Below are 27,407 nucleotides of genomic sequence, written 5' to 3' on the forward strand. Positions count from 1 at the left end.
TGAAAGATAAGATGCTGGTGTTTAATATGATACTAATGTCATAACGCCAGTGAAAAGGTTAAGCTATCTGTACAACATATTTTATGCAGGCCTGTGAAACATTAGCTTTATATGTTCAGACGCTGCTCATCTGTGATTACAGCTGTTCTTGCATAGACATGATTTTTAAGATGTACATGCGAGACCGGAAAACAAAACTCTCGGCAACATGTGAAAATATTGGTTTTGTGCTAACCAACATCCTTTTCCTCCAGGGCCACAGACGACCAAGAATTTTATTTTGAGATCGAAATAGAAATAAAAAAAGAAAATAATAATAATATATATATATATATATATCAAAGTCTGAAGAGCCAAGACAGAATTATACTTGTATGTACAGATACAAATACATAAGAGATATTGAGCCTCAAGTGGCAATATAAGCTGTGAATAACACACTCCTGTCAGAATTTTTGTAAAAAAAATAAAAATAAATAGTATGTTAGCTCACCACTGAATAATCTATTATGTATGTATAGGAAGGAGTTAAACTCCGTTTCATACAGTCACATATAACATGTAATTAATTGTACTTTGTATTTTATGAGCTGAAAAAAAAAAAAATATAGTGCAACATCTCCTAGCCTAAAGGCATTACTGGGACTTTGATGATCTTCTCCGGTCGTCATTTCAGGTCAGTGGATTACTAGATCTTTATATAGCGCACGTTAATGCTCTTGGAATGTGGGACTGGTAATGTACAGATTCATTCTCTTTTACACTGCTAGCACATCCAGTGTCTGTGTCACAGGAAAAATATTTGCAGATATAGTAAGTGAAAAGCCCATGTCTAGCCACATGCACAAATCAAGTTTTCTCAATTCCTAGTATACACTTCTGACATCATCTACTCCTGGCCTCTCCATAGTTTTCAGCAGCTCTTCGACAAAGCTCATCTCTGCAGTAACCTGTGCAGCTAATGCTTCGTACCGATTTTCTAATCGGCCAAACTTCCTCTTCAAACCATTGGCACTTTGCATGGTAGTCCGTAGATCTTCTTGAACTTGCTGACGTTGGCCTTCTCCGCGTTGTAGCTCTTGTTGAAGCCCCATCAGCTGGCGTGCCACACCTTCTTGTTCTTCACGATACCAGCTCTCCTTTTCTTCATAAATTGAGCGCAGGGCACTAAGGTCATCACGGGAAGTAGTTTGACTCTTTTGCAGTTCACAAAGTGCATCTTCTGCTGCTCCCAACTCTTCCAACACATGGCTAAATCTTTCAAAGTTCACATATGTATTATTAGGAGGCATGCTAGAGTGGGATTTGATTGTATACTCCTTAAGCCGTGTGGTCTTTAACCTTCTGCGCTCAGGACGCTTTCCACTATCCTCATGGCGAACATTGCGGCGCTTGATTGCCTGCATGGAGAACAACAGAATTTTCAGTGCAAGTTTTGATTTTGTTTGTTTATAACAATTACCAGTAAGCACAGTTCCCATTTGCATCAGATTTTATGGGATAAATAGCCTGCATGCAGTATATTTCTACTGCTAAAGTCAACTCAGTCCATCAGGTACAGTTTATATCTGCTTAGAACGGATGCGGCACAGCTTATCTTTTATTATAAACATATCGAAACAGGTGTGAACAGAGCCTTACTTAACATCTAGGCCCAAAATATGAGCATTATCTAAATGTTGTCTCACCTTAATCCATGAATGTTCTAAACTCTCATCGATGGTCATTCGCTTCCTAAGGAATAAAATCAATGTTATTACGTTTGGTGTCTCATCATAAAATTAATTGCATCAAAGTTACAACAGGGTGACGTGATCAATAGGGGCTCAACCTTCTCCATTACAGAAGGAGGAAACGGAGGTAGCACTGATTTTTGAAATTCTTCATTTGATTCTTAAAAGCAACGTACAAGGGTTGCCCAGGATTTAACTATTGATAACCTTTTCACAGTGTAGGCCACCCATAGGAGAATGGAGGGGGAAATCAGATACCTGGTACCCTCAGCGATCGGTTGAAAACATATATATTCTGCCAGGCAGTTAAGCCAATGTCGGAAAGGACCAGTTATGTACATTGCTTAGTGACTGCTGTCAAGTACTTCTGTACAGCAGTTCTCCACTGTACTGGGCAGATACATTACGTCTCATTGAAGGGAATGGATAAATATTAGTACTCTGCAGTTTTCAGTGGATCCTACAGAAAGGTCAATCAATAGTAAGACCTGCACAACCCCATTAAGCAAATTTTCTAAATAGTATTTATAAAAGAAAAAATCTAAAAGCTAGAGTTGAACGAGTATTTAACTATTCGTACTCGCTATACTCACATAATCATTCCGAATAGCGTGTGCAATGCAAGTCAATAGAGATTACTCGCAATGTCACGAGTAACCTGAATTCCGTACTATTCATGCGAGTAGAAAATAATGCGGCATTCGAGTTACTCGTGACATTGCGACTATTCCCCATTGACTTACATTGCACACGCTATTCAGATTGAATAAACGAGTATTAGACAGTATTCGTTATGACAATAGCGAGTACAAATAGATACTCGCTCAACTCTACAAAAAGCTTAATGTTATAGAGTGTCTGCAAGTCCTTTATCGGAGTTCTCTGCAAAATGTTAAAAAAAAATAAAAAAAAAAAAAAATAATCCAAAAACGATCAGCGCGCTCCTGTCCCTGACAGCTCTTTGCTCTTACCTTTTCTCGGTGTTAGGCCTCTTTCACACATCAGTTTTTTGAATCAGTGTTTCAACAGTATTTGGAAGCCAAAATCAGGAGTGTCTCCAAAATACAATAGCGGTGTCAGTCTTTCAATTATAGGTCTTCTCTGTAAGTTCCATTCCTGGTTTTGGCATCCAAACATTGATGCAAAATACTGACATGTGAAAGAGGCCTTAGGCTAAGTTCACACTTCCGTTTTGCTTCCGTCGCAATTAGTCGCCTTGAGGAATTACAGTATACTGCAAAATATTTTGCAGGAATCTGTCTTTCCCCCCATAGACTTCTATTAGCGACGGATTGTGACTGATGGCCTTGCGTTGGATTCAGTCATGCTCTACTGAGCATGCCCAGCATGTTTGTCACACCCATTGGGCTGTCCCAAACACAAACAGATCAAGACGGATCAGTCAAAAACGGACGCAAAACAGATGGTAATGGACGCGACGGATCAGTTTTTTCCACAGGATTCCTGTGAACAGAATTCTGTGAAATAACACATCCGTTGCGTCAGATGACATCTAAAAAACGACGGATTCGTCATTTCGCAATGACGGACCTGACGGAAGCAAAACAGAAGTGTGAACTTAGACATAGTTGCAGGGAAAGAGTTGTACACACAGAGCTTAAGAATGGATAGAAGGGAAAGCATGTACAATCATAAGAAGGGCAGAGAAAACAGGCTGTAGAGAAGTACATGTAAAAGAAACACGTACAGAATAGAAGCTGTGCTCAATACATAGAGATAAAGACAGCATTAGCCTGGTTACACTGAAATCTCATACTTCGCTTATTTATGGTTAGGGACACTACCACAAGAGAAAAGAATGAAACTGGGATCAAACTGCATATAAGTGGGTCTGAAAATGATTGAAGGTGTGCAGATTAGAAACACACACTTTGTTTGGGCTACTCTGCATTATTACCCTGTTAAGCACACCTGCTTGTAAAGACCAGCAAAGACCATAAAATCTGCACATAAGGCCCATATCTCTAGAGCTGAATTTAACAAAAAAAAAAAACAAAACAAACACACACACACACACACACACACACACACACACACACACAATACAATATAAAACCTGTCCATTTTGGTTCTATGCACAGGTCCTTTTTAAATCACAATATTAGGCAGAAAGACTATCCATACTGTACAGACTATACAAATTTGTACAGACATGTAAGCTGAATATAAAATTGCTTTAAAAACACATAAGAGAAGATAAATTTAAAAAAACAAAACAAAACAAACCCCAAAACATTTAGTCTGATGTTGGAACTAAAGAAGTAAAAAGCTAAATGCCAAGATCCCATTTACCAAACTGGTTTTCTTTTGGCTCTCATCTGGCCTTTATACATCTGAATAATATTTATTTAACCTAATCCAAAATCTCACCAGAATGCTCTCCTACAGAGGGTCACCGCAAAAAACAAAAAAAAAAAAAAAAAAAAACACACAAACCTCAAATTAGGAATGGGTCCCTATGGCAGACGATTGGCACCAGATCCATCCATAGGTTGGCCACTGTACAGAGTATACCTCCTAAACTTATAAGCCTGACAGTGGTCAAAGTCTGCTCTTAGCTTAAATGTTTGTATTTATGGTTCGAATGATTCTTTAGAGGAACAATAAAGTAAATACTCACTTTGGATCTTTAACCAGCAGTCTTCGGATGAAATCCTTAGCAAGTTCACTTGTATTACTAAAATATTCCTCATCAAAATCATAGTTAACACCTGAAATATTGGTCAACGTTTCCTGTTTCGTCTCTCCCAAAAAGGGAGACGCCCCACTTAACCTAAAGGGAAGACAAAAAAAAAAAAAAAAAAAGGAAAAAGAAGAATAAGAGGGGATAAGAGGGGACAGGGTTAAATGGAATCTATTAGAAAATATATCAGTCAAATCAATCACTATAGGCTAGGTGGGTTTAGATGGATTCATGGATTCAGATATACCAAGCAGCTTGTTCCTGATCATTAGCCCGGTAGTATGCTATAGATGACTCAATGAATGATTGGATAGTTAGCGCATTGTGGATTAATTTTGGCTACTGCATATGAACAGGTCTCCATTATTCATGCACACCCCTTTAAATTCTGACAGTTTATGGCTGAGAATGACATACAGTGGGGAACATAAGTATTTGATACACTGCCGATTTAATAATTTTTCCCCACCAACAAAGATTGGAGAGGTCTGTAATTTTTATCCTAGGTACACTTCAACTGTGACAGAAAAAAAAAAAAAAAAAAAAACAAACCCAGAAAAATCATTGTATAATTTTTACATAATTATGTATTTTATTGCATGAAATAATTATTTGATCACCGACCAAGCAGCAAGAATTTTGGCTCTCACATACCTGTTATTTTTTCTTAAAGAAGCCCTCCTACTATGCACTCATTACCTGTATTAATTGCAACAGTTTGTACTTATTACTTGTATAAAAGACCTTTCCACACACTCAATCACACTCCAACCTCTCCACCATGGCGAAGTACAAAAAGCGGTCTACGGATACCAGGAACAAAAGACCTGCACAAGCTGGGATGGACTGCAGCACAATAGGCAAGCAGCTTGGAAGAAGGCAACAACTGTTGGAGCATTATAAAAATGGAACAAATACAAGATGACTGTCAATCTTACTCAGTCTGGGGCTCCATACAAAATATTGTGGGTTAAGGATCAGGAATCAGCCCAAAACTGCACAGGAGAAACTGGTTAATGGCCTGAAGAGAGCTGGGACCACAGTCTCAACGATTACCGTTAGTAACACACTATACAGTCATGGACTAAAATCCTGCAGGGCACACAAGGTTCCCCTGCTCATATCAGTACATGTGCAGGCCTGTTTGAAGTTCATCATTCTTTGGGGGTGCTTTTCTGCAAAGGGGACAGGACAGTCGACTGCACCATATTGAAGGAAGGATGAATGGGGTCATGTATCGCAAGATTTTGGCCAACAACCTCCTTCCCACAGTAAGACCATCTGCACACGTTGCATTTTTTCATGCGTTTCCGCAGCGTTTTGAACTGCAGCGTTTTAATGCAAAAATGCACGCGTTTTGATTTCCAGGCAAAGTCTATGGGAAATAGGGTTTTCTTGTGCGAACTATGCATAAAAAAAAAAAAAAGCTGCGTTTTTGGTGTAAAAAATGTGTCAAAATCTCTGCGTTTGAAGAAGCAACATGTCAATTATTTTTGCCATTTTGGCTGCGTTTTAGTAACATTGAAGTCAATGACAATTATCAAAATGCATCCTAAATCAAATTCCTAGCGTTTTACATGCATCATGCTTTGACAAAATTAAAGGATGCGTTTTTCGCATTATAGTGATGTCATGACGTTTCCATTTGCCCACACATCCAGCCAGACTAAAAAAAAAAGTCAAACAATAGTTTAACGTTATTTTATACATAGATATTAAATCACAATAAACTTATTAAAATTAGCTATTTTGAGTAGGATTTAAAGCATGATATATATTTTTTTTCCAGTGTTTGAATGTTTAAATTTAATTTAGTAGTGTCTTTGTATTCAAAACGCATCCAAGCACAGAAAATGCATGTAAACCGCGGTCAAAAACGCTAGAAAAACGCATGCGTATTTCCTGCGTTTTTGTGGTCACAGCCAAATTTGACAATGACAAATTCTGCCAGAGGATGTGTTCATTTCTGCAAGGTAAAGAAAGCAACGTGCGCACATGGCCGGAGATCATTGAAGATGGGTTGTCGCTGGGACTTCCAGCATGACAATGACCTGAAACACACAGTCAGGACAACTAAAGGAGTGGCTCCATAAGAAGCATTTCAAGGTCCTGGAGTGACATAGCTAGTCTTCAGACTTAAACCCAATTGAAAATATCTGAAACTTAATGTTGCCCAGTAACAGCCCCGAAACCTGAAACATCAGGAGATCTGTATGGAGGAGTGGGCCAAAATCCCTGCTGCAGTGTGTACAAACTTGGTCAAGAATTACAGAAAACTGACCTCTGTAATTGCAAAAAAAGGTTTCTGTACCAAATATTAAGTTTTGTTTTTCTATTGTATAAAACACGTATTTCATGCAATATAATGCAGAGGATTTAAAAATCATTCACTGATTTTATGGATTTTGTCAGTCACAGTTGAAGGGTACCTATGATGAAAATTACAGACCTCTACATTCTTTGTAGATGGGAAAACTTGCAAAAATCGGTAGTGTATCAAATACATGAGTATATACAGTGGGAAAAATAAGTATCTAAATAGTAAATAATAAATAGTAAAACTAAAAAAGGGGTGATAAAAGGGTTGCTGATTGTGACTGACAAGCAAATATACTTATAAAAATTTAGCAAAAGAATAAGGGCTGCATGTTTCAACATCAGACAGATGTCTTCCTCAGGCGAGGGATGTATGTTTGTAGTAGAATAAACCGGGGTTAACCCCTTCACTCCCTCAGCCTGTTTTCAGCTTCCTAACCAGGACAATTTTTTCAATTCTGACCAGTGTCATATTTATGAGGCAATACCTCTGGAATACTTAAACGGATCCAGGCGATTCAGAGATTTTTTTTTTTTTGACATTGTATTTCATGTGAGTGTGACATTTAATTTGATATTTTTTTTGGTATGTGAAAATTTGGTGAAAATTTCGCAAATTTAAAAACCTTTAATTTTTATGCCCTTAAGTCAGAGAGATATGACACAAAATAGCCAATTAATATTTCCCACATGTCTACCTTACATCAGCACAATTTTTAAAGCACTTTGTTAGGAAGTTAGAAGGGTTCAAAGCAGGGCAGTGGAGTCTGAAAGCCAAGCCTCCGACTCCTCCATTTCCCGGACTCTGACTCCCTCAGACATGACTCATGTTTGTGATCAATTTACTATAGTAAAATGGCAACATCTGGCTTTTACTCATTATTATGATACTATAATCAAGAAGGGAATTTTGTTTACTTACCGTAAATTCCTTTTCTTCTAGCTCCAATTGGGAGACCCAGACAGTGGGTGTATAGCTACTGCCTCTGGAGGCCGCACAAAGAACTACACTTAAAAGTGTAAGGCCCCTCCCCTTCTGGCTATACACCCTCCCGTAGGAGTACGGATTCCTCAGTTTTAGTACCAAAGCAAGAAGGAGGAAAGCCAATAACAGTTTCAAAAACAAATTCAATCCGATAACAAGATCGGAGAACTTAAGAAACAACATGAACAACATGTGCACCCGAAAAACGAAACCCTAAGAACAAATAGGGCGGGTGCTGGGTCTCCCAATTGGAGCTAGAAGAAAAGGAATTTACGGTAAGTAAACAAAATTCCCTTCTTTTTCGCTCCTAATTGGGAGACCCAGACAGTGGGACGTCCAAAAGCAGTCCCTGGGTGGGTAAAAAGATACCACATGAACGGGCTGTCAGACAGCCTCTTCCTACAGGTGGGCCACCGCCGCCTGAAGGACCTGTCTACCTAGGCTGGCATCTGCCGAAGCGTAGGTATGCACTTGATAGTGTTTGGTAAACGTGTGCAGACTCGACCAGGTAGCCGCCTGGCACACTTGCTGAGCCGTAGCCTGATGCCGCAATGCCCAGGACGCACCCACGGCTCTGGTAGAATGGGCCTTCAGTCCAGATGGAATCGGAAGCCCAGCAGAACGGTATGTGTGAAGAATTGGTTCCTTGATCCACCGCGCCAGGGTGGATTTGGAAGCTTGCGATCCCTTATGCTGACCAGCGACTAGGACAAAGAGCGCATCAGAACGGCGTAGAGACGCCGTGCGAGAAATGTAAATCCTGAGTGCTCTCACCAGGTCCAACAGATGTAAACCCTTTTCAAATTGGTGAACTGGATGCGGACACAAAGATGGCAAAGTGATATCCTGATTGAGATGAAAGGAAGAAACCACCTTGGGAGAAAACTCTGGAATTGGACGCAGTACTACCTTGTCTTGGTGAAACACCAGGAAGGGAGATTTGCAAGATAACGCCGCTAGCTCGGACACTCTTCGAAGAGACGTGACCGCCACAAGAAAAACTACCTTTTGTGAAAGCCGAGAAAGGGAAACCTCTTTCAAAGGCTCGAAAGGCGGCTTCTGGAGAGCAATGAGAACCTTGTTCAGATCCCAGGGTTCCAATGGCCGTCTGTAAGGAGGAACGATATGAGAAACTCCTTGGAGAAACGTGCGTACTTTAGAAAGCCGTGCCAAGCGCTTCTGAAAGAATACGGATAGCGCGGAGACTTGACCCTTAAGAGAGCTAAGCGACAAACCTTTTTCCAACCCAGACTGCAGGAAGGAAAGAAAAATTGGCAATGCAAATGGCCAGGGAGAAAACCCTTGAGCCAAGCACCACGCTAAGAATATCTTCCACGTCCTGTGATAGATCTTAGCTGAGGATGGTTTTCTAGCCTGTCTCATTGTGGCAACAACTTCATGAGATAAACCTGAGGCCGCTAGGATCCAGGACTCAATGGCCACACAGTCAGGTTCAGGGCCGCAGAATTCAGATGGAAAAACGGCCCTTGAGACAGCAAATCTGGACGGTCTGGTAGTGTCCACGGTTGGCCTACCGTGAGATGCCACAGATCCGGGTACCACGACCTTCTTGGCCAATCTGGAGCGACGAGTATGGCTCGATGGCAGTCGGACCTGATTTTCCGGAGAACTCTGGGTAACAATGCTAGAGGTGGGAACACATAGGGGAGTCGGAATTGCGACCAATCCTGAACCAAGGCGTCTGCCGCCAGTGCTCGGTGATCGTGAGACCGTGCCATGAAAACTGGGACCTTGTTGTTGTGCCGTGACGCCATCAGATCGACGTCCGGCGTCCCCCAGCGGCAACAGATCTGCTGAAACACGTCCGGGTGAAGGGACCATTCTCCTGCGTCCATGCCCTGGCGACTGAGAAAGTCTGCTTCCCAGTTTTCCACGCCTGGGATGTGAACTGCGGATATGGTGGACGCTCTGCTTTCCACCCACGTCAAAATCCGCTGGACTTCTTGAAAAGCTTGGCGACTGCGTGTTCCCCCTTGGTGGTTGATGTACGCCACCGCCGTGGAATTGTCCGACTGAATCCGAATCTGCTTGCCTTCCAGCCATTGTTGGAAGGCTCGCAGGGCAAGATAGATTGCTCTGATTTCCAGAACATTGATCTGCAGGGTGGACTCTTCCTGAGTCCACGTCCCCTGAGCCCTGTGGTGGAGAAACACCGCTCCCCACCCTGATAGGCTCGCATCCGTCGTGACCACTGCCCAGGACGGGGGAAGGAACGACTTTCCCTGTGACAATGAGGTGGGGAGAAGCCACCAACGCAGAGAGTCCTTGGCAGTCTGAGAGAGGGAGACAGTCCTGTCGAGGGACGTCGATTTCCCATCCCATTGGCGTAGAATGTCCCATTGTAGAGGGCGCAGATGAAACTGCGCGAACGGGACTGCCTCCATTGCTGCTACCATCTTTCCTAGGAAATGCATGAGGCGCCTCAGTGAGTGCGACTGGCTCTGAAGGAGAGATTGCACTCCAGTCCGTAGCGAGCACTGCTTGTCCAGTGGAAGCTTCACTATCGCTGAGAGAGTATGAAACTCCATGCCAAGATAAGTCAGAGATTGGGTCGGGGTTAGATGAGACTTTGGAAAGTTGATAATCCACCCGAAACTCTGGAGAGTGTCTAGTGCCACCTTCAGACTGTGCTGGCATGCCTCTTGAGAGGGTGCCTTTGTAAGCAGGTCGTCTAGATACGGGATGACCGAGTGACCCTGCGAGTGCAGAACAGCTACTACTGCTGCCATGACTTTGGTGAAGACCCGGGGGGCTGTTGCCAGACCGAAAGGTAACGCTACGAACTGCAGGTGTTCGTCGTGTATGACGAAGCGTAGGAAACGCTGATGCTCTGGTGCAATCGGCACGTGGAGATACGCATCTTTGATATCTATTGATGCTAGAAAATCTCCTTGAGACATTGAGGCTATGACGGAGCGTAGGGATTCCATCCGGAACCTCCTGACTTTTACGTGTCTGTTGAGCAACTTTAGATCCAGGACGGGTCGATAAGATCCGTCCTTTTTTGGGACCACAAACAGATTGGAGTAAAAACCGTGACCTTGTTCCTGAAGAGGGACGGAGGTCACCACTCCTTCCGCCTTTAGAGCGGCCACCGCCTGCAACAGAGCATCGGCTCGGTCTGGTGGTGGAGAAGTTCTGAAGAAACGAGTTGGCGGACGAGAACTGAACTCTATCCTGTACCCGTGAGACAGAATATCCCTCACCCAACGGTCTTTGACGCGTGACAGCCAAATGTCGCCAAAGTGGGAAAGCCTCCCACCGACCGCGGGTGTGGGAATCGGAGACTGCAAGTCAGGAGGACGCCGTCTTGGCAACGGTTCCTCCGGCTGTCCTTTTTGGGCGTGACTGAGACCTCCAAGAATCTGAGCGTCTCTGGTCTTTTTGAGTCTTTTTTGACGAGGCGAATTGGGACCTGCCCGGTCCTCGAAAGGACCGATAACCAGACTGACCCTTCCTCTGTTGGGGTTTGTTTTGTCTGTGTTGCGGTAAGGATGAGTCCTTACCCTTGGAGTGTTTGATGATTTCATCCAAACGCTCTCCAAACAAATCGGTCACGAGAAAAAGGCAAATTGGTTAAGCACTTCTTGGAATGAGAATCTGCTTTCCAATGTCTCAACCACAGGGCCCTACGCAAAACAACGGAGTTGGCTGACGCCACTGCCGTGCGGCTTGTAGCGTCAAGAACAGCATTAATCGCGTACGACGCGAATGCCGCCATTTGCGAGGTCAATGGTGCTACCTGCGGGGCAAATGCACGTGTGACTGAGTCGACTTGCGCAAGCCCGGCTGAGATAGCTTGGAGTGCCCATACGGCCGCAAAAGATGGCGCTAACGACGCTCCAATCGCTTCATAGATGGATTTCAGCCAGAGCTCCATCTGCCTGTCAGTGGCATCTTTAAGTGCCGCTCCATCTTCAACTGCAACCAAGGATCTAGCTGCAAGCCTGGAAATTGGAGGATCCACTTTTGGACACTGGGTCCAACCCTTGACCACCTCAGGGGGAAAAGGATAGCGTGTATCTTTAAGCCGTTTAGAAAAAACGCCTTTCAGGATAAGCGTGGGGTTTCTGGATTGCGTCTCTAAAGTCAGCGTGGTCCAGAAAAGTGCTTAATGTACGCTTAGGGTATCTGAAATGGATTCTCTCGTGCTGCGAAGCTGACTCCTCTACAAGAGGAGCTGGTGGGGAAATATTTAACATCTTATTGATGTTAAATATAAGATCATTAACTATGGCGTCACCATCTGGTGTATCTAGATTGAGAGCGGTCCCAGGATCAGAATCCTGATCAGTTACGTCCGCCTCATCACCCATAGATTCATCTCGCTGGGATCCTGACCATTGAGATGAATGTGAAGGCCCGTCATAGCGAGCCCGCTTAGGCTGCCCGGGGCCATCGTCCGAGTCAGAGTCTTCACCCTGAGGTGTATGTGCCCGTCTCGGAGCTTGGAGGTAATTCAGCTGAGGGGGACCAGGGGGCAATGATTGCACAGTGTCCGTGGCCTGAAGTACAGGCCTAGCTCGCAATGTGTCAAGAATTTGTGACATAGTGAGAGACATTCTGTCAGCAAAAGCTGCAAATTCAGTTCCTGTCACCTGGACAGCATTCACAGGTGGTACACCCTGGGTCACGTCCAGCAGAGGTCCCGACTGTGCAAGCGCCGCAGGGGCCGAGCACTGCACACAATGGGGGTCCGTGGAGCCTGCCGGTAGAAAAGTCCCACATGCGGTGCAGGAAGCATATAATGTCTGTGCCTTGGCACCCTTGCGTTTTACGGACGACATGCTGCTGGCTCTCTGCAATGTGAGAGAGTCTATAGCCAAAGGGCGACCAGCGCTATGCAATACAAAGTATTTGTAGAAACAAAATACTAAGAATACTACTGGCACAAGAGGGGGTGAGCCCTGAGGGCTGCTTACCGCCCGCTGAATAGCGGGTAAGAGGCGCAGAATTCCTTGTCTGGGTCTCCCCGGCTCCCCTCTGCAGCTCAGCGTGTCAGCAGGAATGGCTGCCGGCGTCTGTGGAGAGGGGCGGTCCGTGGGAGTTCCTAAACAAAAGTGCGGGAAACAGTGTCCCCTCTGTGCCGATTGTGAGGGCTGGAGTATGTAAAAACGACTCCAGCCCTCGGCGCTGATGCACTGACCAGCGTCCCGCCCCTCTCCTGACTGGCAGGTCTGGGGGCGGGAACGAACGGAAGCAGGCCGCAAAAGCCGGGGACTCGAGTTATCAGCGCGGCCGCCGTAAAAGCGCGGCCCGCGCTGAAGTCCCCGGCGCACCACAAGTGCCAGCCGCGCCGCAGTCCCAGCGGCCGGCGCGACCGATTCCCAGAAGTGTGCCTGCTTCAGCGAAGCTGAATGAGGCCATGGCACAAGCGCCGCAGCGCTGATGTCCCCGGCGCACTACAACACCCAGCATGCTGCGGTGTGAGCGCCAAATGCACGGGGACACAGAGTACCTTGAGGAAGCAGGGCCATGTCCCTGATGTACTCCGCTCCATCCAGCATCTTCTCCAGGGGCTGTAGATGGAGCACGGTCTCAGTGCCTGGAGACCAGTAAATCCCACTTCACCCAGAGCCCTGTAAAAAGGGATGGGGAAGGAATCAGCATGTGGGCTCCTGCCGCCGTACCCGCAATGGGTACCTCAACCTTACAAACACCTCCGACATACAGTGGGGTGAGAAGGGAGCATGCTGGGAGCCCTGTATGGGCCCTCTTTTCTTCCATCCGACATAGTCAGCAGCTGCTGCTGACTAAAAACAATGGAGCTATGCGTGCGTGTCTGACCTCCTGCGCACAAAGCTAAAACTGAGGAATCCGTACTCCTACGGGAGGGTGTATAGCCAGAAGGGGAGGGGCCTTACACTTTTAAGTGTAGTTCTTTGTGCGGCCTCCAGAGGCAGTAGCTATACACCCACTGTCTGGGTCTCCCAATTAGGAGCGAAAAAGAAATATATTTTTTTGAATTTTAGACCACAATGTTTAATAAATGGTAAATATGCAATACACTATGCAGTAAGTGAAGAAAACAGTTTAACAAAAATGAAAGAAATAACATTTGTGCAGTCTATGAATTTGTTCTGAGAAATAGAATTGCCTCCATCGGATCCTCCCTCATAGATGACCTAATAATTTTAAGGCTAGAGAACAACCTCTCTACGGTAACTTGGGTTGGAGGCAAAGCCATATCCACATGGGCAACATCTCTAACAATTTCCAGGTATAAAGGAATTGCCTCATGCACAGTCAGCTGTGAGGAACGATTGAACGTTTCTATTGTGAGAGCAAGTGAAAAATTTTGCTGAAATATGGTCAGTTTGCTATGGGAATGGAATCTTTTTCCCCATCGGCAATGCTTTGCAGGCTTTATGTCGTCTAAATACTTTTCAAAATTAAACTCCTCATCTGATGAGACTGAAGATATGGCAGCAGCAGCACTGGCAGGATCTAAAGCCCCTTGCTCTTGGCAGTCCTGTAGCCCACACATCTATGTCTCCCCTCCCAGAGCTATTACATCAGGAAGTGACACAGGTCAGAATTGATGTCCCCAAATTCTCTACTAAAAAGGTACCCCATCCTGGTAATGATCCTCCTGCTTTGTATATGATCCCCATCTTTGTATTGTGGAGGTAGCCTGGGCTATAGGTTGTTTGTTCAAATGTAATAAGATTATCTGTGTATGTAAATAATCAAAATATAGATGTAGTTGCATAATTATCTGTGTGTCTATATTGTAATCGCACAGACGCCATAATAGGAGTCTAAGCTGTATAGTAAAAAAAGAAAAAAAAAAAAAATGTTAACCAAGGACAAGTGAACAGATGTACAAACAATGAACAAAGAAGTTATTCATGCTTATCAGTGATTTCCCACAAAGAGAGAATGTATTATCTGTGGAATGAAATGTGGGTTTCTATGTCCCTACACACCTCCCTGTACTGTTTCGATGTGTGTGAAAAGATGGATTGATACTTTTATACATGTCTGAAGGTTAAAATGTAATGCTGATATTTGATCTATTGAATACACGAACCAGTCTGATTTGACGGCTCAAAGAGTGAACACGTCTGTGGTCATTGTCTTCTGAGTCATTTATTATGTCTGCGCAGATATCTAATTTGGCCCCGTGCCTCTGGTACCCCGACCAAAGACTCCATTAGCAGTCTTACCTAAATTTCTCCCTTGACAGTATGTCCCTCATCCTGCTATATAGCCCCCATCCCGCTCATAATCTACCTCCATCCTGCTCATAATATACCCCCATCCTGCTACATGGCCTGTATCCTATGGCACAGAAAAATAAACGTTTATACTCCTTTCCTCACTCCCTGCAGCATCGATGATCTTCCTCTCTGTGTCAGCAGCAGCGCCACTGACCTGTGTGGAGCCGTTCCCCTGCAGCATCGCGATGTCCTCCTGTCTGCCGGCCCGCTGATCTGTGTTTGGAGACTAGCGTTGTGCACAAGGATGATGTCATCGCTGTGCTCACCGCTCTCTACACAGATCAGCTGGCAGGCAGACAGGAGGACATCGCGATGCTGCAGGGGAACGGTGAGTATACCGTACTTATTCACTGCCCCCTGCGCTGATGATGATACGCGGGGGGCAGTGAATATAGCCGCACATGATAACTCCAGGCCGGCTGTTTACTATGCATGCACCCCTCGCCCATCATCCCGCCCACCTGTCAGCGCCGGCTTCAATCGCTCAGAGATCATGGGCGGGAGGATGGGCGTGCATATGAAATGAGCGGGTCCACGTGGTCACAGCAGGGGCTGCTGCAGCCTGCTCACACCGCCGATGACCCACTCCACCTCAGCACCCTCATTCCCCGCAGTGCTACATTCAGACTATAAGACGCACCCCCCCCCCACACTTTCCCCCAACATTTGGGGGGAAAAGTGCGTCTTATAGTCCGAAAAATACGGTAAATGGACAGAACAGCGTCTGCTTTGTGTCACACAAATGTACTTTATAACAAACAATGAAATAGTATGGCCGTCACAGAGATAGCAGTGATACAGAGTGCAGTGTTCAGGTAAACAAAGTTAAAATGTAGCAAAAAATGAAAAACAAGGAGCCTACACGTGCAAAAAAAAAAAAAAAAAAAAAAAAGCTGCCAATCATGGAAGGGTGGTGTGAGCCAGCCGCTCATGAATGCCTGAACTCTTGGCGTTTACCCTGCAACCGATAAACTGACTATGAACAAGACTTTTTGTAAGTAACAGTGATGACAGATCTCTAAATATAATCTATATTATATATAAAAAAGATACATATCTGGCTAAGTATACTCACAGGATGTAAGTGATCACACCGATGCTCCTGTGTAGACATTAAGAAAATAGGTTAACATATGGTTTGTATTAAATTAGAAACACATTTAAGTCTGCATTTCTGTTGAATTTACATTGTATATACAGTATAGAGGTTTATTGTATGCTTGACAGACATCCAATACATTCGGTCTGCTTAGGTAGAAGAATTAAAACCATGATGCTGTGTACTACATAATAAAAGGTTACAAACAATGACTTGATTACCCACTAAGGTCATTCTTCTTGCAGTTGTGCTATTTTGTGTTCTACCCCCCTCTGTTTTTTAAACTCCTGCCATTTGGCACAGGCGTTTTTAATAAGCAGGAGACTGCAAAGAGGGGTTCTGCCATTTTTGCTCCCAGTTCACACACAGGGAGCTTGTGGAAGTTGAGTGTACAGCTCCTTTGAGTGCTGGTGTTGTGTGGTGGCCATTTTGGTGGTATATTATACATACATACATATATACACACACATACATACATACATACATACATACATACATACATACGGCACCTTCTCTAACTCATAGGCAAGTCAAGGATGAGCCAGGTTTCAGTCCTCCCATCCAGACCCTTTGTCATCCATACTCATTGTTGAAGGAAAGAAATTGGCTAAATAAGGCTGTGCTCACATCAGCGGTATTTTGCCGCAATGCCTGATCCGGCACAAATGCGTTTCAGTTCCATTCATTTACAATGGAAGCGTGGCAAGATGTGGTCACATGCGGTTGCGTACGTCATAAACAACAACCGCATGTGACCTCATCTTGCCGCTCTTCCATTGTAAATGAATGGAACTGAAACGCATTTGTGCCGGATCAGTCATTGCGGTAAAATACCACTGATGTGAGCGCTGCCCAAGTTAAATCTCGAATACTGATAATAAAACGTAAAGAAGATGCCTCACCACATATCAGCCTCTAATCCAAGGGGTTCATAGTTGACAATCTCAGGAGCTGTGGAACCAGAATATCAAAAATTACAAGCGTCACATGAAAGGGCTGGAGCAGACATCTATTGCCAAACCATTTGATAAAGCCCGTTGTAAGTGAGCGACAGATGTGCAGCAATTAGCAGAAGATGAACTGAAGAAACTAAAGAGTAGTTACTACTCCTGAAGTGTAAGTACTAGAGACTTTTCGATTCAAAGTGTCTGCAACACCCATGCAAAGATTAATAAAACAGGAGTTTCCAGGTAAGAGTCAGGACTTTATGCAGTCGTTATGGTCATCGTATCAGAAATCTGAATTTCCAGAGCCATGTCTCCTTGCAATCAAACTTGCAATCATAGTGTAATCAACAGCATGGTATAAAGGCACTTGTTATTGTGTGTAGGAGAGGTATGTGGTAGGGAGTGGAGGGCTGTCATGGCAGTTTTTCAACTTTTGGATACATATCCCTCCACAACTAAATAGGACTGTTAAAAAAAAAAAAAAAAAAGGCGACAGGGAACAGTTATCAATGAAAGATTAATCATGGTCACACAAGGCAGGACCTGACCAGCTGTATGACAGGGGGTATAGAGCTTGGCAAGTAAATATTTACAATGCCCATCTAGCCATGGGTCAGTCACTTTAAGCAACTGATTGTTAGGGGTGGAAAGAGTCCCATTATTGGCCTATCCTACCAACGTGGCTGAAACTAGTGCAGAAATATCTGGACATTGACTGAATCTTCCTGATTTGGTCTTTGCAATCATGTTAAATAAAAAATAAAAAGGTAACAACTGAGATGCAATTGAAGTGTAGGTTTTATTAAAGGAGGTTGAAGAAAAACATCCTGTGACAAGTTTAGGAATTGCAGCCATTTTTCTCCAAAGCTCCTCATTTCAGGGGCTCAAAATTACACATATTAACTGTGCCAAACGCTGGGCTTCCTCCTTTACGCTTTGCCAGGGCTTTACTGTAACTGACTTCAGCGGTTACTTGTTTTTGTGTTTTTATGCCTTAAAAGGGAACCCGTCAGGTCCAATACGCAGTGAGAACCAAGAGCAGCGCTGGGTGCACGTTGCTAATCCCTCTCTTAAGGCAACGTCTCGCTAGCGACATCGCTGCTAAGTCACGGTTTTTGTGACGCAACAGCGATCTTGCTAGCGATGTCGCTGTGTATGACATCCAGCAATGACCTGGCCCCTGCTGTGAGGTTGCTGGTCATTGCTGAATGTCCTGGACCATTTTTTGGTTGTTGCTCTCCCGCTGTGAAGCACATATCGCTGTGTTTGACAACGAGAGAGCAACGATCTGAATGTGCAGTGAGCCGGCTTCTGCGGACGCTGGTAACCAAGGTACACATCGGGTAACCAAGCAAAATGCTTTGCTTGGTTACCCGATATTTACCTTGGTTACCAGCATCCGCAGCTTCTAGAAGCCGGCTCCCTGCACACGTAGCCAAGGTACACATCGGGTAACTATAAGCGAAGCGCTTTGCTTAGTAACTCGATGTGTACTATGGTTACCAAGCACAGCGTTGTTACACGGGTCACTGGTAGCCGATCTCTGATCGCTGTGGAGATCTGCCTGATTGACAGCTCACCAGCGACCATGTAGCAACGCTCCAGCGATCCTTGCCAGGTCAGATCGCTGGTGGGATCGCTGGAGCGTCTCTAAGTGTGACGGTACCTTAACCATCCCTGTATACACTAGCATAGATAAGGAGATCTTTAGAAAAAGTATTTCTAAAGATCTTTTATCATATGCTAATGAGCGAGGAGACTAGTCCCCTTTGCGTTAGTTCCCCGGCCAGTCGCCCCTCACTAGCAGTTAGTACGTTCCTGTGGGAGTGCTATCATGCTAATGAATGTGAAGCGTCACAAGTTGATGTCACTTGCCTCTCCGCTGCCATCGTCACCCAACACTGGATTTTGGCTCAGTGCACGTGACCCCGGAGTTTGGGTCATGCGCACCTCTTCAGTTTGAAGCCAGGACGCGTACACCCGGCTTCATAGTGCGCATGACCCAAACTCCGGAGTCATGCGCACTGAGCCGAAACCCACCGTCTGACACGATGGCAACGGAGAGGTGAGTGAGATCATCCTCTGACGCTGCACATTCATTAGCATGTTAGCACATTCACAGGGGCGTACTAACATGCTAATGGAGCCAACTGGCAAGGGAAGCAACGCCCACTTGACTAGTCACCTCACTCATTAGCATATGATATAAGATCTTTAGAAATACTTTTTCTAAAGATCTCTTTATCTATGCTAGCGTATACGGGGACAGTTAGGCAGGGATTAGCAATATACACCCAGAACTGCTCGTGGTTCTGGGTGCATATTACACCTGACAGGTTCCCTTTAAGATTTGTCTTAATGCGTAACCATAGTTTTCATTTTTTATTTCAGAAATCAATTGTGCACATAAAACTAAGTAACTTTGAAATAGATCTTTTCACACAAATCTGCTTCTTTCTCTGCCAGAGTTGACCAGTCATTATCAAAATTCTCAATTCTGAGGTAAAATCTGTATTCAGTGAAGCCTTTCCTATTACTGAGAGAGGAGATGGCAGATGTTGCTGATGAGATTGTATAGATCTCCACTGCACTGCGTCCCAGAAGCAATAGGTATAACCCGCTGTTGTGTATAGGGGGTCTGGTGAGTATTGTTGCGGGGTCTTATCTCTTCTTTCTTTTGGGGGCATCAGCTTTCTATAATGAACTGTCCTGCAGAACGTTTTTTTTTTTTTGCTGCATGGACACTTCATTACTGAACCGCAACTAGGGCTTATTTTCAAGGTAGGGCTTAAATTTAAGCATTACTCCGAAATATCCAGGCTCACACATACGCGTGTAACAGCTTAAAAAGTTGGGAAAAATAAAAAAGGAGGTATTGGAACATGGATAAGAAGCAGCAGTAGTTAGGAAAACCTGCAAATTACAGTGTGCAGGAACACTTTTCACTTCTAATACTACATTTCAGTAACTTCTCCTGCTATTAGTGTGTGATGATAGTAAGGGGTGGTGGGAGAGGACAACACCCTGCACCTAAAGAACTGTCTGACCTATGCACAGAGACAAGTTTTATTCACCTTGGCCGAGCTAAAGATGGTGTCACACACAGCGACGACGACGTCGCTGCTACGTCACCATTTTCTGTGACGTAGCAGCGACGTCCCGTCGCTGTCGCTATGTGTGACATCCAGCAACGAGCTGGCCCCTGCTGTGAGGTCGCCGGGCATTGCTGAATGTCCAGCTTCATTTTTTGGTTGTCGCTCTCCCGCTGTGATGCACACATCGCTGTGTGTGACAGCAAGAGAGCGACGAAATGAAGCAAGCAGGGAGCAGGAGCCGGCGTCTGGCAGCCTGTGGTAAGCTGTAACCACTGTAAACATCGGGTAACCAAGGGAAGACCTTTCCCTGGTTACCCGATATTTACCTTCGTTACCAGCGTCCGCCGCTCTCGCTGCCAGTGCCAGCTCCCTGCTCTCTGCACATGTAGCTGCAGTACACATCGGGTAATTAACCCGATGTGTACTGTAGCTAGGAGAGCAAGGAGCCAGCGCTAAGCAGTGTGCGCGGCTCCCTGCTCTCTTTACATGTAGCACAGCGACACGTGTCGTTATGATCGCTGCTGCGTCTGCTGTGTTTGACAGCTAAGCAGCGATCATAACAGCGACTTACAAGGTCGCTGTTGCGTCACAGAAATTGGTGACGTAACAGCGACGTCGTTGTCGCTATGTGTGAACCCAGCTTAAGACAGGCATAGCTGCTAAGAAGTTTCAGATCTTATCAGTCTCACACATTTTGGAGTCATTTCAATAATGCATGCAAAATTTAGGAAACTTAACCACAAACATCAGAAGCCTACAGCTGACTGATCTTGCCAACTTACCGACAAATTCAGGTGTTCCAAATATATTCTTAAACTCATTTCCCGCTTGTATTTTGTGGGCAATTCCAAAATCTATCAGTTTTATTCGAGGGTTTGGGCTACTTTGATCCAGCAACATGATATTTTCTGGCTAAAGAATAAAGAGAAATTTAAATGATACCGAAACAGATCAAAAGAGTCACAGATATCCAAGTAGCATGGCAAGATTAGACTTTACATAGAAGCCTACGCTTAAAGGGGTGGTTCACCCATTTTCATTGCTATCCACATTGATGATATGTTGAGAAACAAGGTTTCTGTCAAATACCCTGTGTTGCCATAGTGCCTGTGAGCGGCGCTATTGCAGTCCGCTCTTCCCCATCGCCTGACCTCTGATGTCCAATGATGTCACTTCCTGAGTGACTGGGCTATGGGTGGCATTTCACTGCTAGTCACAGCCCAGCATCTCGCGTGCTCTCTCCTGCGCTGCAAGCAGAAGTGAGACTGAGCTGTGACGAGCAGTGAAACGCCGCCCACAGCCCAGACACTGAGGAAGACTGCGGACCCCCGTCAGTTGACGTGACATCACCGGACATCAGAGGTCACGGGGCCCAGGAGTCATGCGAAGTAGCTGAGCGGACTGAAATAGCGCTGTTCAGAGGCTCTATTGGCAACACAAGTTATTTGACAGAAACCTTGTTTCTCAACATAATATCAACCAGTAATGAAAACGGGTGAACAACCCTTTAGGATCAATGAAAAACAGTTTGATTTGCAAAGCTATAAGATAACTATTCAATTAGAACAATTGTCCATAGTACCCAGTCCCCCCCCCTTCTGCGTCAGAGGCTCAGAGCAGTCCCAACCCCCCCTCCCTGTATGATGTAAGGGAAGAAAAAAAAATTTAAGTGTTCATAAGTCAGTGAGACAAGTTTCCATAAACAAGGACTCATAACTACATTGCCAGACTCTGACACAGTCTCATGAAAGCTCCTTAGAACTCCAAGGTTAATGTTGCTCAGTGCAACTATTTAACCTCTTACTAATCATGGCTTCCACACTAAAACCCATAGAACACACACACACACACACAAACCTTTGTTCCCGCATTTGACAAAAAAATATTAATACTAAATGTTTAAAATAATATATAAAAAAAAAAAAAAAAAAAAAAAAAAAGGCTTATACACGGCACCTGGTTTACAAGATCTGCCATGGGAGCTTCAGAGCTAATACAGTGGGGCCTATTGTACAGATGTTATTAGTCATCAATAAATCAAGCCTTGCTTTCTATGTGTGGACTTTAATTAGAGCTTCCCCCTCCTGTCATTGGACATTTCCCACAAATATTTCTGCCATTTACGCCAAATTCAGATGGCCCTGAAACTCAGCTCGAGCACAGATTGTCTGGATGAAGCGCGGCCGTGTAGACCTAGATGAAACTGTGGGAGTTCAAAACATCAGCCCTCTCGTTAGTTTCATTGTAGTTTGTATGCCGATGGTTTTAATGGGAAGAATAAATACAGTGGATCACAAAAGTGAGTACACCCCACACATTTTTGTAAATCTATATCTTCTGATGGGACAACACTGAAGATATGACACAATGTAAAGTAGTCAGTGCATAGCTTGTATAACAGTGTAAATCTGGTGTGCTCTGTAAATAGCTCATCACAAAGCCATTAAGGTCTAATCCACTGGCAACAAATGAATACACCCCTTAGTGAACATAGCCAAACATTGTGTGGCCACCGTTATTTTCAAAACACTGCCTTAACTCTCTTCTTGGCCATGGAGTTCTCTAGAGCTTCACAGGAGCCACTGGAATGCCCTTCTTTCCTCCATGACGACATCACGGAGCTGGTGGATGTTAGAAACATGTGCTCCTCCACCTTCTGTTTAAAATGCCCGACAGATGCTCAATAAGGTTTAGATCTGACGACATGCTTGGCCAGTCCAGCACCTTACCCTCAGTTTCTTTATTAAGGCAGTGGTCATCTTGGAGGTGTGCTGGAATACTTCCCTGTGGCGCAGTTTCTGAAGGGGGGGGGAATCATGCTCTGTTTCACTATGTCACAGTACATGTTGGCATTCATGGTTCCCTCAGTGAACTGTAGCTCTCCACAGCCAGCAGCACTCAGGCAGCCCCAAACCACGACACTCCCACCACCATGCTTGACTGTAGGCAAGCCACACTTGTCTGTACTCCTCACCTGGTTGCCGACACACACACTTGACACCATCTGAATCACATACATTTATCTTGGACCACATGGTTTCCGTAATCTATGTCCTTACTCTTCTTCAAACTGTTTGTGGGCTTTCTTGTGCATCATGTTTAGAAGAGGCTTCCTTCTGTGATGACAGCCATGCAGACCAATTTGATGCAGTGTGCGGTGTATGGTTTGTGCACCGACAGGCTTCCCCCCCTCCCACCTCTTTAACCACTGCAGCAATGCTGGCAGCACTCATACATCTATTTTGAAAAGTCAACCTTTGGAGATGACGCTGAGCACAGGCACTCAACTTCTTTGGTCGACCATGGTGAGTCCTGTTCTGAGTGGAACCTGTCTTGTTAAACCACTGTATGGTCTTGGACACTGTGCTACAGCTCAGTTTCAAGGTGTTGGCAATCTTCTTATAGCTTAGGTCATCTGTATGAAGAGCTTAAATTTTTTTTTCAGATCCTCAGAGTATTCTTTGCCATGAGGTGCCATGTTTATGTCTAGTGACCAGTATGAGACAGTGTGAGCGATAACACCTGCTCCCCATTCATACCTAAGATCTTGTAACACAAACGAGTCACCTGACACTGGAGGGAAAAATGGCTAATTGAGCACAATTTGGACATTTTCACTTTGGGATGTACTCATTTTTGTTGCCAGAGGTTTAGACATTAACCCCTTAACGACCGTGGGCAGTAAAATTACGTCCTAGCGATCATAACGTTACTGCCCGCGGTCTGCTGGCAGCAGCATGCTACGATCGGCACACATCTCAGTTGATTTTCACAGCTGAGAAGTGTGCCAGCTAGGCACGAGCAGAATCGTTATCTGCTTGTGCCGTTTAACTCCTTATATGGCACTGTCAATATCTCACAGCACCATTATAAGCGCGATCGCGGTAAACTTTTACTTACCGCCCGATATCGGAAGTCACGTGACGCGATTACGTGACTTCCGATAGTTGTCATGGTAGCACAGGGTCATGTGATGACTCCTGTACTACACATGACTTGCTTTCACTTTCGCTGTGAAAAAGACAGTGAGCATATCTGCTGTTTACAGCTAGGTAGCTGTTATCAGCAGATAGTGCAGAGGGAGCGATCGGACTGCTGATCGCAATAGCCCCCTACGGGGACTAGTAAAATTAAAAAAAAAAAAAAAAAAAACTAAAAGTTCAAATCACCCCCCATTCGCCCCATTGAAAATTAAAGGGTTAAAAAAATATACACACATTTGGTATTGCCGCGTTCAGAAACGCCCGATCTATCATAATATAAAATCAATTAATCTGATCAGTACTCGCGGTACACTGGTGTACTGCGCGTGCAGAACGAGAATCGCAATAGCCGGCTACGGAGGAGAGAGGGAGAGAAATCCCTCCCTTCCCTCCTCAGTGTCAACCCGCCCCTCTGCACAGCCGGCCCGCCCCTCCGCAGTGCCGGCCCGCCCCCCGAAGCTGAGGTCCGCACGCACAGTCGGACCTCAGTCGCAAGGATACTAGCATGACACTTGGCTCCTGCTGTGCTGGCAGCGCGAGCCGAGTGTCATGCGAGCATCGCAGTAGTGCCCCGTGTAGCCCCGGCCTTACTGTGAACCAACCCTTTGCAACGATAACTAATATGATCCAAATGTTTTATAAAATACTGTACCTTGAGATCAAAATGTGCAATGCTTCTATGGTGCAGGTAGTGGACCCCGTCTAGAATCTGTTTCAGGAACATGGTGGCCTCTTCTTCACTTAAGCTTTCCTTTTGTGCCAAGAAGTCAAATAATTCTCCTCCAGACACCAGTTCCAATATAAGCACCACATCTGTGCGATTCTCAAACACATCATGAAGGGTGATTATGTTTGGATGTTGAATCTCTCGTAAGATGTCAACTTCTCTCTCGATCTCCTCCCGGCTCACACCTCGGCGACTGGATGACAAGCGGCGCTTCTTAATAAACTTGGCAGCGTACTCCAATCCTGTTCTACGCTCCCGACACTTCCTCACGATTGCAAACTGACCACTGAAAATAAAGAACAAATCATTCATACAACAAGGAGACAGTATGGAGAAATGCTGTACCGGGTGTCTAGGATAAGCAGATGAGCGGACGAGAACACAAGACTACCTGGAAAGCGCTGTAGAATAAAATAAATTACAATCAAATCCAATTTAGTCCCAAGTAAGGCAACTCCAGCGGACGCAGATTGGAGATATAGATATAACATGAAAAAAGTAAAGATTTCATCAAAATTACATAGACATAATGACCGAGTAAAAAGGAGTGTCATTCAGAACACCACCCAGAGGACCCCATAAGATAAGCGGCAGCCCTATACCATCATATTATTATTGTACGCAAACATACACAAGAATTTCATTGAACTAAGTGAGGTCTTCAGTACCATTCAGAACCACTGGATGGCACTGAAGGCCCCAAATTATACAATGCTCAATAAATAATGGTAAAAACCATGAAACACTGAGCATAAGTATTAACCAAATACAGAGGATAAATGTATGGAGGGCTGATCACGGTGTACCCCTTATAGGTGAGTTTGAAGTGTAATGTACCCGACGCGCACGTTTCGTTGTCTTCCTTAAGGGGTCATGAGGAAAAGGAAGCCAACGAAACGTGCGCGACGGGGCACGCTGGAGAAGGATTTTACAGAGGACCCAACCCAAAAAGGCCTACCTCCGTTGCACACATCAAAGTGCAGTGCATTTCTACAACAGGTATGTTTGCATTCAGCATTTTACTGCCTGTATGACACAGCCTTTAGTTCAAATTCCAAAATCCTGTGGTTGGTCCCTCTTTAAATGGTTACAAAAGGCTCAGAAACTGTCCAAGAGTGGAGACAATGAATTTGAAGACCAGTTCTGGTCATGTCCTACCACATATGTGAATGGCTAGAGTACTCTCCATACTAGAAGTCATGGTCAGATTGCCCCATACAGTGCCATATTATAAACTGCAAAGTAGAGAGTGCCGTGGATCTCTGGCGCTGCTTGTAGGTTCTACTCTAAAACTGAAAGTTTTCAGCACCCACACCCAGGATCCTCCGCAGTCGTCTTATGTCCTCTATCCATCTGGTGCGGGTACAGTAATTTGAGCAGCAGCAACTATCGGATTATACATCACTTCACATTGTTGTACCGTACACAACCTGGTCATGTGAGCGACCAACTCTCACTTGCTGCCCACATTATTACACAGGGAGCACCTCTTTTTTGCTCTCTCCATATTAGAAATTGGAGAATGGCGCTTAATACCAACACGGCAAGAAACGTAGATGTCAGAGATCCCCAAGCTGTGGCCCTTGATATCTGGCTCACATCAATCTCTAGGCTGTTAGCAAATCACTATGAAGAGCAGGTCTCTAGATGGTGACTTGTGTGTAGCCTCACAGGAAGATCTGGATATGCATATACTGAGCTATAAAATAGGGGGATACTGCCAGATAGGAGGGGCTCTAAGCTGGCTGTGAGAGCTGGATGCAAGAATTCCGAATAAGGGTAAGGTGGGAATATCTGCATGTAACCACAGGGGCTCAGTGGTTAGCAGTGGACCTGGGCAGCACAGTGGCTCAGTGGTTAGCACTGCAGTCTTCTAGCATTGGGGTTCTGGGTTCAAAGGACACCATCTGCAAGGTGTTTGTATGTTCTCTCCGTGTTTGTGTGGGTTTCCTCCCAGATTCATTGGCAATGTAGATTGTGAGCCCCAATGGGGACAGTGCTGATGTCTGGAAAGCGCTGTGGAGTGTAGGGGTGAGCAGGGCAGACATATCAGGTGTGAGTGAACAGGTAAGGGGCCCAGTCCCACCTCCACAGTAGGTAGCATTATGAGGAGCCAGAATTACTTTCCTGGGTAATATACAATGCTATCTGTAAGTATACTGCATTGTTATGGGGAAAAAGTGACTGCCATTATAGCAGTATTGGGGGCTGGGACTCTCAGGCTAACAGTGGGGCCCCCTGGTGTATATCAGGGCTCCCTCCTTTCTCCCCATCACACAGCTGCATTGTGCCCCGTGCAGAGACATGCAGATAAGGGAGGCTGGCATCTATGGCCTGTCACTGCGCAGGAACACAGAACAGCAGGCAGCACAAGGGTTAAACCAGCAGCGCCAAGGCCCGCTCACCTCCCCAGCTCCTCTCCCATCTCATAGAACTCCTCCACATTCTGCTGCCGGAAGCCGCTCATGGTGCCGCAGGTTCGGTTCTGCTCTCAGCCCGAGTGCCGGCCGCTCCCACCACAATATCCGGCTTCGTAATACTCGGGATGCCAGGTGAATGACGTCTGCGCTGGCC

General features: G+C 45.0%; 1 protein-coding gene across 1 annotated transcript; it reads right to left on the reverse strand.

Annotated features, from left to right (window-relative positions):
• On the reverse strand, window positions 1-27,407 carry DAPK3 (death associated protein kinase 3). The gene is made up of 8 exons (XM_075337830.1): window positions 27,239-27,407; window positions 24,759-25,119; window positions 20,906-21,035; window positions 16,984-17,032; window positions 16,058-16,084; window positions 4,375-4,527; window positions 1,689-1,734; window positions 1-1,400 (listed from the first exon to the last, which is right to left on the reverse strand). The coding sequence occupies exons 1-8, from the start codon at window positions 27,298-27,300 to the stop codon at window positions 867-869; spliced, it is 1,362 nt and encodes a 453-aa protein (XP_075193945.1). The 5' UTR covers window positions 27,301-27,407; the 3' UTR covers window positions 1-866.

This window comes from Anomaloglossus baeobatrachus, chromosome 1, assembly GCF_048569485.1.
Source record: "Anomaloglossus baeobatrachus isolate aAnoBae1 chromosome 1, aAnoBae1.hap1, whole genome shotgun sequence".
NCBI classification, from domain to species: Eukaryota; Metazoa; Chordata; class Amphibia; order Anura; family Aromobatidae; genus Anomaloglossus; species Anomaloglossus baeobatrachus.

What these genes read in the sequence shown, in the direction of transcription:
- DAPK3 (XM_075337830.1), bottom strand. Translation starts at nt 27,300, where the DNA reads ATGAGCGGCTTCCGGCAGCAGAATGTGGAGGAGTTCTATGAGATGGGA. An exon ending in TGGAACACCTGAATTTGTCG is followed by an intron (nt 17,033 to 20,905) that starts GTAAGTTGGCAA and finishes CTGGTTCCACAG; the next exon opens with CTCCTGAGATTGTCAACTAT. An exon ending in GGTGTGATCACTTACATCCT is followed by an intron (nt 4,528 to 16,057) that starts GTGAGTATACTT and finishes TCTTCCCTTTAG; the next exon opens with GTTAAGTGGGGCGTCTCCCT.